At 39.6% G+C, this 11,664-nt stretch overlaps 1 protein-coding gene across 1 annotated transcript in view; it reads right to left on the reverse strand.

The window, feature by feature from the left end:
* Positions 1-7,606: 7,606 nt before the first annotated feature.
* Positions 7,607-11,664, reverse strand: part of kctd2 (potassium channel tetramerization domain containing 2) — a 5,131-nt gene continuing 1,073 nt past the window's right edge. Inside the window, exons 2-6 of the mRNA XM_037691261.1 lie at positions 9,385-9,493; positions 9,216-9,307; positions 9,032-9,127; positions 8,757-8,882; positions 7,607-7,803 (exon numbers count right to left, since the gene is read on the reverse strand). Of these exons, the coding sequence (XP_037547189.1) occupies positions 7,774-7,803; positions 8,757-8,882; positions 9,032-9,127; positions 9,216-9,307; positions 9,385-9,493 (453 nt within the window). The 3' untranslated portion in view covers positions 7,607-7,773. The remainder of the gene's footprint in view (positions 7,804-8,756; positions 8,883-9,031; positions 9,128-9,215; positions 9,308-9,384; positions 9,494-11,664) is intronic.

The raw sequence follows: 11,664 nt of genomic DNA on the forward strand, positions 1-11,664 counted from the left end.
ATTATATCAGCAAGAATATCAGAATAATTTGTTTATACATTAAACCATCTATATTTTCAGCTTTAGATCTTACGTCCAGGACTCGGATGCTAATATGCATCTACTGCAAAACGGGTGGAAAAAATACTAATGACAGTATTTTAGATGTAACTTGTATTCACCAGTATGACAACATTTAAATGTGCTCATGCTGTAAAGTATGGGATCAAACCTAAAACAGGTTTATCTAAACTATATCGAGCATTACAGTTTGAAAGAGTTTACCTCAGCAGTTTTTCACAAACATCCAACTCTGAAATGTGGGTCTGCACTTAATGTAAACAAAGCACTCGACTGAATTCACTAAAAACTACAGACGTCCTGTGATTTACCTACATTCTGTAAACAAATATGGCCGATAAATTTGACACTTGCAGTTTTTCTGCTTACAAATTTTACATGTATGGACAACTTTACCATCAATACTAGAAAATATTGTACAGATTACGACTTTGCAACGAGTGCCTTTAACACAAAAGCAAGAACACGTTGTCTTCATTCTTGGGCTGCTGAAGTTTTAGAAAAGAGACAAACAACAGAAGTAATCAGAGAGCCACGCTTTTAAAACACGAGACAAGTTTTTATGATTTAAAAACCAGACTGGGTTCTGTTGTTACATGTAAAGGAACATCGGTAGACAAAATCTGAAAATATAAAATAAATTAAAGTGAAAGAAACAATCAAAATGTTTTTTTTTTCAGCTTTCAAACATTTCTCCACAGTCTGCGTTGACAATATTCACATTTGACATCAATAGTGTTGATAAATGAACACGAAGTTAATCAAGTGACATTTTCAGAACATCCTCGTGAGTATACAGGTGCGCATGTCCACAAACGCATGCAGGTGTTTACAGATTAATTGGCGAGATGATTAGGCCTGTCACGATAACAAACTTTGCTGGGCGATTAATTGTCTCACAAATTATTGCGATAAACGATAATATTGTTTGAAACTTGACAATAATGTTTGTTAATTTGTTTTGTACTTTTTTTGGACCACTGGATGGCAGTATAAGACTGTTTGAACCGAAGGATGGATAGTGAGGGAGTGAGCAGCGCGTCACGTAAAGAAAAATGGGAGGGAGGCTCCTTGACGTGACATGGGCTGTCTTTCTTTTTTTTTGGTTCTCAAAATGGCGGACGCTCTGTGTGGTTTGAGCTCTTTAGCGTTTTTCACACAAAGCTTTTAATAAAAATCAGTAAACAAGTTCTCAGCTTCTTTTTGCAGAGAAAAACAACTTTTTACACGAAGGCACGAGTTTCAACCGTGAACTTTGGAGCTTCGACAAGACGGAGGTTTTATCCCGAGGTCGGCCTGTTAGCTTAGCTTCTCAGCTTAGCTGCTTTTAAACGATCCAAAAACATGATTTTGGACGGTTAAATGGATTTTAACGAGAAAAGAGAAAGGGCGGGGTCAGTGAAGAGCACCGGAGAGAAGCCTTTTGTCATCCAGTGTCTTCAGTAGAAAGAGAGAGACACGAAGAAACGATAAAGCTGATAAATGAAAATGAGGTCGATAACTTCCATTTATCATGCGATTAATTGATTTATTGTTTATCGCGACAGGCCTAGAGATGATCCACAAAGCACTTCCATATTTTATTTCTTCTCTTACTTTGCATGTTGACCTGCAGGTCATATAAATGCAGAAACCAACACCGAGCGTGAAAGGGTGTGAGTCGGACAAGGTTTAATCAGGTGTTTAAAACTGTAGACTGAACGAGAGAAAGACGCAGAAACTACAAGTAAGCAGAACCATGTGAGTTGGGAATATGTCTGATTATAAACCACAGCTACGAACCACATGCCACCGTCTCTGCTCCCCCACCACCATGCATCATATCTGCACTAACACAAGACCCAGGACGTTACACGAGTCTCTCTAGAACAACGCATGCTCTAATATTTTCAGGTGCTCAAACAACAATGTATACATTTTTGCAGATTTGTTAACACTGTACATTATCTGTGGAATAATTACTTCAAGTAGACGGAAAAAAACCACACGTTCAACTTACATAATGAAAATGTAAGTTGAACATAAAACAAAGTATGTTGGATTGTTTTTTTTAGCCCGATAGTTTGACAATTGCAGCTTTGCAAGGTTAGTGGTTCCCAACTGCTTTAGCTTTAAATAAAGCTGTAATCCAAACCACTGAATTAAAATTCAGCTAAAACTTCATTGTCTCCAAATAATTTATTTTTATTTAAATCACTATTTTCTTCTTCTTTCGGCTGCTCTGTTCTTCAGGGGTCTCCGCAGTGAGCTAACCCGCACGAAGACTTTGTATCCTGACGCACCGAGCTACCACAGCCCTCCGTGTGGAGCAGAGAGCTGCCAGCTAGGGCGCCCCCGCTCTCCAAACCATTTACACCAATAAAATAAAATAATGATAACAATACTTCAGATATTTACAAGAAAATGCTTCACTCATCCCAATTGTTAGAGGCTCAGTTTAACATTAGCACTGCTTCTAAGCAGGATGCTAACATTTGAACAGCTACAAATGGAATGCTAACATTAGTTTACTAATTTGAGCATTTGCACAGCTTTCAATGAAATGTTAACATTAAAACAACTTTGGACAATAGGCTAACATCTGCTTACTAACATCAGAATGCTAACATTGCAACATCTTTAAGTGGAACGCTAACACTAGCTCACTACTGTTAGCATTAGTTGAGCAGAATGCTAATATTAGCTTCCCAAGATGCTAACGTATACTTAAAGAAAATGTTGCTAAGCAGCATGTGTTGTTTTTTACGGTTTAACATTGCTAACAATAATTTATTACTAAAACCCACAAACCAGTCAGTCAAAAGAGACACTTCTTTTAAAGTCGTTAAAAAATAGCCTTTGGCTAAAAGGTATTATCAGATAGCTAACACACAGAAGGTGTTGGCACATTACCAGATTAAAGAGCCCTATGTGCAAAACATCTAAAACTTTTATTGTCTCCAAATATTTTATAAGCGCCTCAAAAAGAAACAGCAGATTTTTACAAAAAATATTTGAGTCATCCTAATTGTTAAGAGGCTCTGTTTAGTGTTAGCGCTGCTTTTGAGCAGAATGCTAACATTTTAACAGCTTGTGACCCTGACACAAATTTAAAGTTATTTTTAACAAACACGATGCGTAAACTGTTAATAAGAGCAGCCACGCTGTAGTTATTTTTAACAAACACGATGCGTAAACTGTTAATAAGAGCAGCCACGCTGTAGTTATTTTTAACAAACACGATGCGTAAACTGTTAATAAGAGCAGCCACACTGTTAGCAGGAGGTTGTGTTTGGGAACAAGTCTGCTTTAAGCTAACTGCTAAAGTTATCCTACAAATGCTAATTTTCATTTAATAGCACCAAGAGTGAAGTGTGGGACATTATAACGGCTGCTGGCAGTCAAAATATTATAATTACTCTCTTAAACATTTCCATTGTTGCAAATAATTACTATAGAAACATTTAAATGACTGAATGTTATCACACAATTAATTTATATAATTGTAGGAATTGTAAGGTCGTAGTTCTGTCGTTGTTTTTTGGAGCTTTTCTCTGCAGAACAAACAGAGTTGGGCATTTATTTATTTATTTTATTTTATTAAAGTCTTTAACTCATCTCAGTGCTGAGCATGGGGCGGTCTATCAAAAGTGATTTTTTTTACATATTTCTTCCTTTTTTAATAAATGTTCCTATAGTTTTAGATAAAGGAAGAAAAATAAAGCAAGTCAAATAAATAAATCTGAAATATTTTGAAAAAAAAAAAATTCTACTGTGGTTAAGGGCAAAATTGAATTAAGAGCTGAAAAGTTACATTTAAATTTGTAAGAGCTCATTAAAGACGTGCTCCGACACATTTTGTGCTTCGTGAAACATTCCAGCAACGGTTTTTATTCTTTACCATATTTATAACGTTAGATTAGTGTACAGGCTAACAGTTTTTATTCTTTACCATATTTATAACGTTAGATTAGTGTACAGGCTAACGGTTTTTATTCTTTACCATATTTATAACGTTAGATTAGTGTACAGGCTAACGGTTTTTATTTTTTACATTAACCAAAATATTCACGTTTTTAGCCCCGTGATGGTTAATATATAATATTTCACAACACGTTTACCCAGATGTTGTAAAGAAGGATAAAATGAGCAACTTTCCCTTTCGTTTTTTAACACCAAGGCTGGGAACCACTCAACTCTGCAACCAAGCTCGGACAAACGTGGGTTTATAAAACGTACAAGAAGAAGTTTAAACACAAACGTCAAAAAGTTCATGTTGTGGAAGCGGCTTCGGCATGCGACTCAGTAAACAATGACCAAATTAATTCTCGTTAATAAGTGCACCGCTGGACTTTTACTAAGACACAAGCAGAACTCTTTCGTTGTTGTTGTTGTTTTGCTCAGACTCTTCAAACACAAAACTTCCAGCCAACGGTTTATAGCAGATATGAACACCAACATATCTCCAGGAGTGGATCAGGTCCATGATTTACTTATTTTTTTGCTTGTAAATATAGAAATGGAACTTAAAATTATGTGAGGGTTCACTTTTTTTGTTTTTTTTTTTGTGGGGGGGCTAAAGATCACGATGCACATGATATTTTTAGTAGAAGCCTCTTGTTGTTTAAAGGCCGTGGTTCCCAAACTTCTCAGGTTCTGACCCACAACAGCAGCAGAACATCTCCATCACTGGTGGAGGTGAACAACAACACAACGACGGCACGAGCAGCGTAAACAACAATAAAGTGTTGTTTTAATAAATATATGACCTCCGTTTGTTATAATTAGAGCAGCAATGCTCTTTAAATTTTTATTTATTTTTACAAATCACCTCAGGACCAACCGTGGGGTCCCAAACCAGACTTTGGAAACCAGCGCTTTAAGCTCCGAGAGGCTCCTTTTTGATAAGACGGGCGCACAAATGAGCACGACACGGGTCACAAGCACAACACCGAGCACAGACGGAGGAAAACAACAAAGGGTTCTGCGAGGACCCGCAGAACAACCAGGGAAGAAGAAATGTCTGGGTGGCAGCACGCTTGCTCAGAACTTCTCTTCTTACAAAACGTCTACACAACACAGAGAAAGGGGAAACTAAGAAAAAGACACAACGTTGAGCTCTGGATGATTTCAGGTTCATTTTTCCACAGCAAAGCTCATTTCTCTTCTTCGTGCCCGTTTTAAACACAACAAACACGTTCTTTATACAAAAGATGAAATATCAAAGTGACCGATGCAAAAAAATACACGTCAGTAAATATCTGCGACGTCGAGAAACGAGCTCCTCAAGTTCCAGGAGAAACGATTAAAATGTGCACAAATAAATAAATCATAGAATTTTAAAAACAGCCGATATGAAATAATGAGGCGGCGCTGATAAAAGTTTTAAAAGAAAATTAAAGTTCTGCGCTCGTTCGTCCAACAGAGCGTCTGCAGAAGGTTCGGTCGAGCTCGGCTCATTTTATTTATGGGCGGATGCAGATTTTAGCTGATATGAAACTTTTTATTTTTTGGGTCGATATTTATTCATTATTTAACAAAATAATAGCTCATCATGAATAAATGTGCATTTAACAACCCTTATAAAAACTAAAGTGTGAGCGGCTGCTGCATCTTCATTTTCCTACTTGATTATTAATGAAATTAAACGGACGTGGCCACAGCAAGATTATTTAAAAGTGACCAATTAATCAGTCGGTTGGTGAAAATGCTCCGGCTTTAGACGTTTATCGATGCATGTGCAGGTTTAGACTCTCACCGAGCCGTTTAGAATTATTTTAATAAAGAAAATAAAAATCGGCATCAATAAAAAAGTTTAAACGAGGAGCTGAAGATGAAAACGACCGAGCCAAGAGATTTAAAACGTGCAGAATTGATACGTTTTAAATAGAAATGTAGATATTTGTGTGAATTTTGAAAAGTTCATGAACCTTTTAAACAAATTTCACAATAAGAGCCCCTTTATGTAGTGTTTATTGATGTTGATACAAACACCTGAAAGAATCAGAGTTCTGCACTAACAGTTAGCCTGATTTAGTGTTTAATAAATATTTATTTATGCTTTATAAAGGGTATAAATAACCTGTTTATAAAGCATAAATAAACCCTCTTTGAGGTGGCTCTTATTCTGAAGGAGCTGCTAATTTATTGAATTTAAATGTTTAAATAAAAGCAGCCTTGCTGGCGCCGTCTGTTAGCTCTCAAATTATGTTTTGAGGATGACTCTCAGCTACTACCACACCAAACTTCAACTCAACATCTGTAAATGTCACCACCTTACAGCCGTTTATGTGTTGGTGATGATTAGCTGTGGCGGCCATCTTGAATCAGGCCGACTCCAAACGTTAATCGGTTTTAGGTTTAAATCCAAGTGTTTCATTAAAATTTGCCCTGTGGTTCTGGAGATATTTAGCTAACAGACAAGCACACAATAACATGATTACCCACCACAATGAAAGGTGGGCGACAAATAAATAAAGAAACAAGAAAACAGCAGATATGTCCGTTTGAAAAATGAACAAAATGTGTCATAAATAATGAAAGTTTTTGCAGATTTGTTTTGTAACTTTCACAAAATACTTGAAGATGCACTTCTGAAATATTAAAAGTGAGAAATCTGAAAGTTTCCATCAGTGGAAAGTCAGAAATGTTTGCAGGGATTCTGAAATGTGGAAATGAACGAGCGGTGGATTAAAAAAAAAAAAAGAGTCGATAACGTCTCGATGGGTCACATTTCTAAAAGAAAAGCTTCGAGCGCCAGGTGATGCCGACGACGGCCCGCCGCGGTGCGTTCACTGACAGGTTGTAATGCTTTAAGCTGCAGGCTGTAAAACAACCAGCGGGTGTTTCATGTGACGAGTGAACGCACGCAGCAGCAGCGAACGTGACCCCAACACACGCTTCTTTATCCCCAATTACAATTTTAAGATATGCAATAAATCAACGTAAGATAAACTCTTTTTTTTTATGAGAAACTAGAGAAACCGCGCAGCTGAAAACAGATTTCAGTCGTGGACGGAAAGCAGAGGCACTGCGACACAAACCCACGTTAACGCTTCGAGAAAATGATTTTTTTGTTGTTGTCGTAAACAGACTCACCCACAGGAAGTACATGACAACTATGATACAAAATCTGTGATTACACCATTTGCATTCAATGTTTCCATATAATTTTAGCCTAAATGTGTTTAAATATAGATTCCTTACATGCCTGGAGAGCTTGTGCACGAGTGGAGCTAAAGTCTGTTTGTGTGGAAATAATCCCAGATTCTCAGAGATCGGATTGAGCCAGAGCACAGGTGGGGAGTCCTGAAACTGAGCGGTCTCCTCCTCAGTCAGCCCAAAAGAGTCCGCTGCGCCCACGTCAGAGTCCGGCTCAGAAGCTTGAACTCGCTCTGCGAAGATCCTGAGGCGCGTTCTGCTAAACGAACCGAGCCAAATGTGTAAAAGAGAAACAGAGTCCGCTCCGATACGACTGATGAAGATCAAATGGAGATGATGTAATGCTGCCATCCACAAAACCAGCATCAGGACCTGAACTGCCACGACACCAACCAGTAAGAAAACGCTGCGGAGAGGAGAACCTCCCGCTGGTCTTCTCTTGAAGGTGGAGAAGAAACGAGGAGCCAGGGTCGGGTTTCAGGTGTCGGGGAGCCCCGGCGGAGGAGAGGAGGTGGAGTGACGGCGGTGGATGAAAACTCAGGTGTGCTTTTTGTTCTCGACGTCTGCGTCTCTTCACATCCGCGAGCCTCGCTCCTGCAGGATCTGAGAAAACACACAAGCTGTCCTGAAGACTCAACAAACCCTCAGAGACACGCCCGCTTCTTCTTGTTGTTGTTTGTAGCGAGAACGAACGAGTAAACAAAAGCAAAACAACCGGCACGCCACACGTCATGACTTCTTTGTCACAGGAAAACGTTAACGGAGAGCTGCGAACACAACGTCGCTGTTGAGCGACTGATTGGAAGCAGTTTAAGAAATGGAGACCACAGCGGGTCCAGTCAGCTCCAAAACCAGTCCGAACTAACTTGATCAAGAGTTTATTCAAACTTTTAGTGAAAATAAATCAGTTCGTCTGGATATTTCTAAGGTTCGCTGTTGAAGCAGAAGAGGCTGAACACTCCAAGAGTTACATCACTTCCTGTAGTAGAAACAAGTAAAGCGTTTGTTTCTTCTTTTTCACCTAAACCCTGAAGATTTTCAGTCTGTAAATAATAATTAAAGCCACCAGGACACGACTGGTTTCAGTAAAGTGCCAAACGTTTGAACTGTGTGCAAAGTTTCTGCGATAAACACGATGCTAATCACGTTAGCTGCTCTATGGCGTTTTAAATGTTGATCTAGCATCAGCGCTAAAGACATTTGTTTTTAAACAACATAAATAAACATAAATCTGTTTTTATTCATGTAAATTAGGTCATGGTGGTTTAAGTGTCAAGATATTTGAAATGCACTGATAATTATTTTATAATTTCTCTCTGAATCATAATTAAACTGCGAGGTGCCTAAAGATTCCCACACCTGATGCTAAGCTAATAGAGTTAGCTTCTGCAACGAAGAAGATGAAACATGAGGTTTTCTGTAGCAGCGAGCGTCCGTTTCAAACGGAGGAGCTTGTTTTTGAAGAAAGTCGGGCGTACTTGGAGGGGTACCGTGTGCGAGCAGACCTCCGAGTGCACAGATCTGGTTCCAAAAGAACCCACCAGCGGCGCGCTCACCTTGGCCTTCTCGGTGGGCTCGATGACGATGCCGTTGGTGGAGTTGTTGAGTTCTCGGGAAACGACACAAAGAAACTCCGCCTGGTCTTCGTTACCGTAGTTATACGACGAGCCGATGCTGATGAGCTGAGCACGGAGAGACGGGAGATAAACGACAGGAATTACATTTCTGCTTAAAAACAACAAAAAAATCTGAACTTTTAGAAAACGTGCTGATAAAAAGATAAACAAGTGAAGCATGAACGACACGTGACAGGAAGCAGCTTTTTCTGCACCTGCTCGAACTTCCAGCCGTCCGACATGGTCGACACCATCTGCGTGAGCTCCTCCTCCTGGCACTGCAGGACTCGGTACACGTGTTTCACCGGACCCTGAGGGACACGCAGCACAATCCATCATCCAAACACTGACGGGCGTCGTATTTGAACCTGAACAGTCCGGTCGGCTCCGCTGCGGTACCTGAGACGTCCGGTTCTCGTTGTCCCGTATCCGCTCTTTCACCAGCCTCACCAGGGAGGCGATGTTGTAGAACTCTGCCTCTTCCAGAACCCCTGAAACACAAAGCCGTCAGAGGCGACGATGGCGTTCACGACAGCTGCCTCTGTCCGTCACGGTCTCGGGGCCTTACCTTCCTCGGCCAGGTTCTTATCCATGATCAGCTTTCCGTGCCGGAGGTAGTTCAGGATGGGCCCGAAGTACGTGGGGTCCCTGTCGATGAGGTAGGCCCCCGTCTCGTCCTGCAATCCACAACGCTTGTCAACGGTTATAACACTTTTTGTTGTTACAAAACACAAAACCAAATGTTGGGTAAAAAATATAATGTCCCCAAAACCAAAGAGTGGATTTTGGCTGCTAGTTCACTCAGTTTGACCTTTGATCCCCTGAAAACTGTCGACCGAGACCGTTTCTACAGATCATGAGAAACAGAATATAAAGATATTACAGGTTGTTCGAAACTTTTGCACAGCAGTATACAACGAATGTTCAAAGTTAAGTTGGAGAGAAAAGTTTCCACCTCAGTTTGCAGTTTTAACTATTTTCTTTTTGGTTTAAGTTTCTAAATAAATGAACGTTTTAATTAAATTAAATCTTTGATGGACAACAGCTGCAATATATTAAAAATAAACAGGAAAATACACAAAAACTAGTTGTTTTTTGTCCCGATGAGCTCGTAAACACCTTCAGTTTCAACACAACATGACGCTGAAGCTGCAAACACAAAAACCTGTGAATGACAGGAAGCAGCTCTGAAGTGGTTCGGTTGAGATTTAATCCCCCGTTGACTCATCGCGACCCAAACGTACTCAGAAAAACACTCCGCTAGCGATCCGGGCCGAAGTCAACGAGCTGTTATCTGAGTTTCGTGCTCTGGATGAAGCTCCGATTCACTGAAGAGCTTTGTGGAGCAGATTGAAACAACTGAGCACGGCAGATGTTAAGCTGAAACCACGAGCTGAAGGCTCTGCAGCTCCAACAGTTTCCATCTGTGGAGGATTTTTAGCTTCTTTTCTTTCCTCTTCGTGTTTGCAGCTTTTTCATTGCTCAAAAGATAAATCCAGTTTTAGCTTTATATTAACGTTTTCATGTGAATTACTTTGTGTTCGGTAAGAGTTGCAGGATTTACTGACAAAACAATTCCATAAAAATAAATTAGGATCTCTTTCATTTTAAAAACATTATTCTCATGAAAATCTGCTTCAGTAAACTTGGGCTTTATTTTCATAAGCCACTGTTAACCTTCAGCTACTGTTTAGCTACTTTAGATGAGGCTATCAGCTTAAACTGACTATTCTGCTCATTTTAGCTTTCAGGTAGCCTTATGCTTCTTTTGGGTTTTAGCCTTTTGGCCTTATTGTTTGTATTTTTAGCTTTTACAAACCTTTTGATTGTATCTGTGACCTTCCTTCCCTCCATTGATCACATTATTTACATGAACGCTCCTACAAGAACCCTGCAGATGTTGGATGCTGCAGATGTTGGATGCTGCAGATGTTGGATGCTGTCTATCATGGTGCACTAAGATTCATAACTGGCTGTAACTACCGTACCCACCACTGCACCCAGTACTCACTGGTTAACTGGTCACCATTAACTTCACACAGACTCTCTCACTGGTACATTTTCATCTTTAAATCACTTCCTGGTCTGCTGCCTTCATACATCTCCTCCTACATGTCTCTGTGTGAGTGCAGCTACAGCGTGCGCTCTCAGGACATCATTACCTGCAGTGTTCCCTCAGTGAGGACTGAACTAGACAAAAGGACCTTCTCCTACTCCGCTCCTGTTTCCTGGAATATCTTGTAAAAAGACCTGAAGCTCTCGACCTTTGACCTCTAAGTGGCTTTAAGAACCTGTTGGACTCCTGGCAGGGACCAATGCTGACATGTTCCTGTTTTTAGTTTCTACATTCGCCTTAGAATATAGCTGTTGTTGTTACTCGTTTTGCCTTCTTATTTGTAAAAAAATTAATCTGTACGCCTTTTTATAAATATAAATGTTTATTGTTGTCATCTTTCTTTGTTAAATCAGGTCTCTCTTGTAAATGAGTCCTCGAGGCTCAATGGGATTTACTCGTCTAAATAAAGGTTGAATGAATGAATGATTGTTTCAGCTAACTTTTTGCTATTTCTGGTTTTAGTTAGCCTTTCGTAACTTTTAGTTTCTAGATAGCCTTGGACATTTCTAGCAAGCATGTTACTACATTTTGCTTTTAGATATCCCTTTATCTTCAAAATTAGCCTAACATTCTGAACTAGCCTTTAGCTACTTTTAACTAGCCTTTTACTTGTTTGGCTTTAAGTTGGTCTTTTTCTTACTTTTAGCTTTTAGTTAGCCTTTTGTAACTTATTTTCTAGCTAGACGGACATTTCTGGCTAGCATTTTGCTACTTTTAGCTTTGAGATATCCT

The sequence above is a fragment of the Nematolebias whitei genome, chromosome 17 (genome assembly GCF_014905685.2).
Source record: "Nematolebias whitei isolate Nwh7 chromosome 17, NemWhi1, whole genome shotgun sequence".
Lineage (NCBI taxonomy): Eukaryota > Metazoa > Chordata > Actinopteri > Cyprinodontiformes > Rivulidae > Nematolebias > Nematolebias whitei.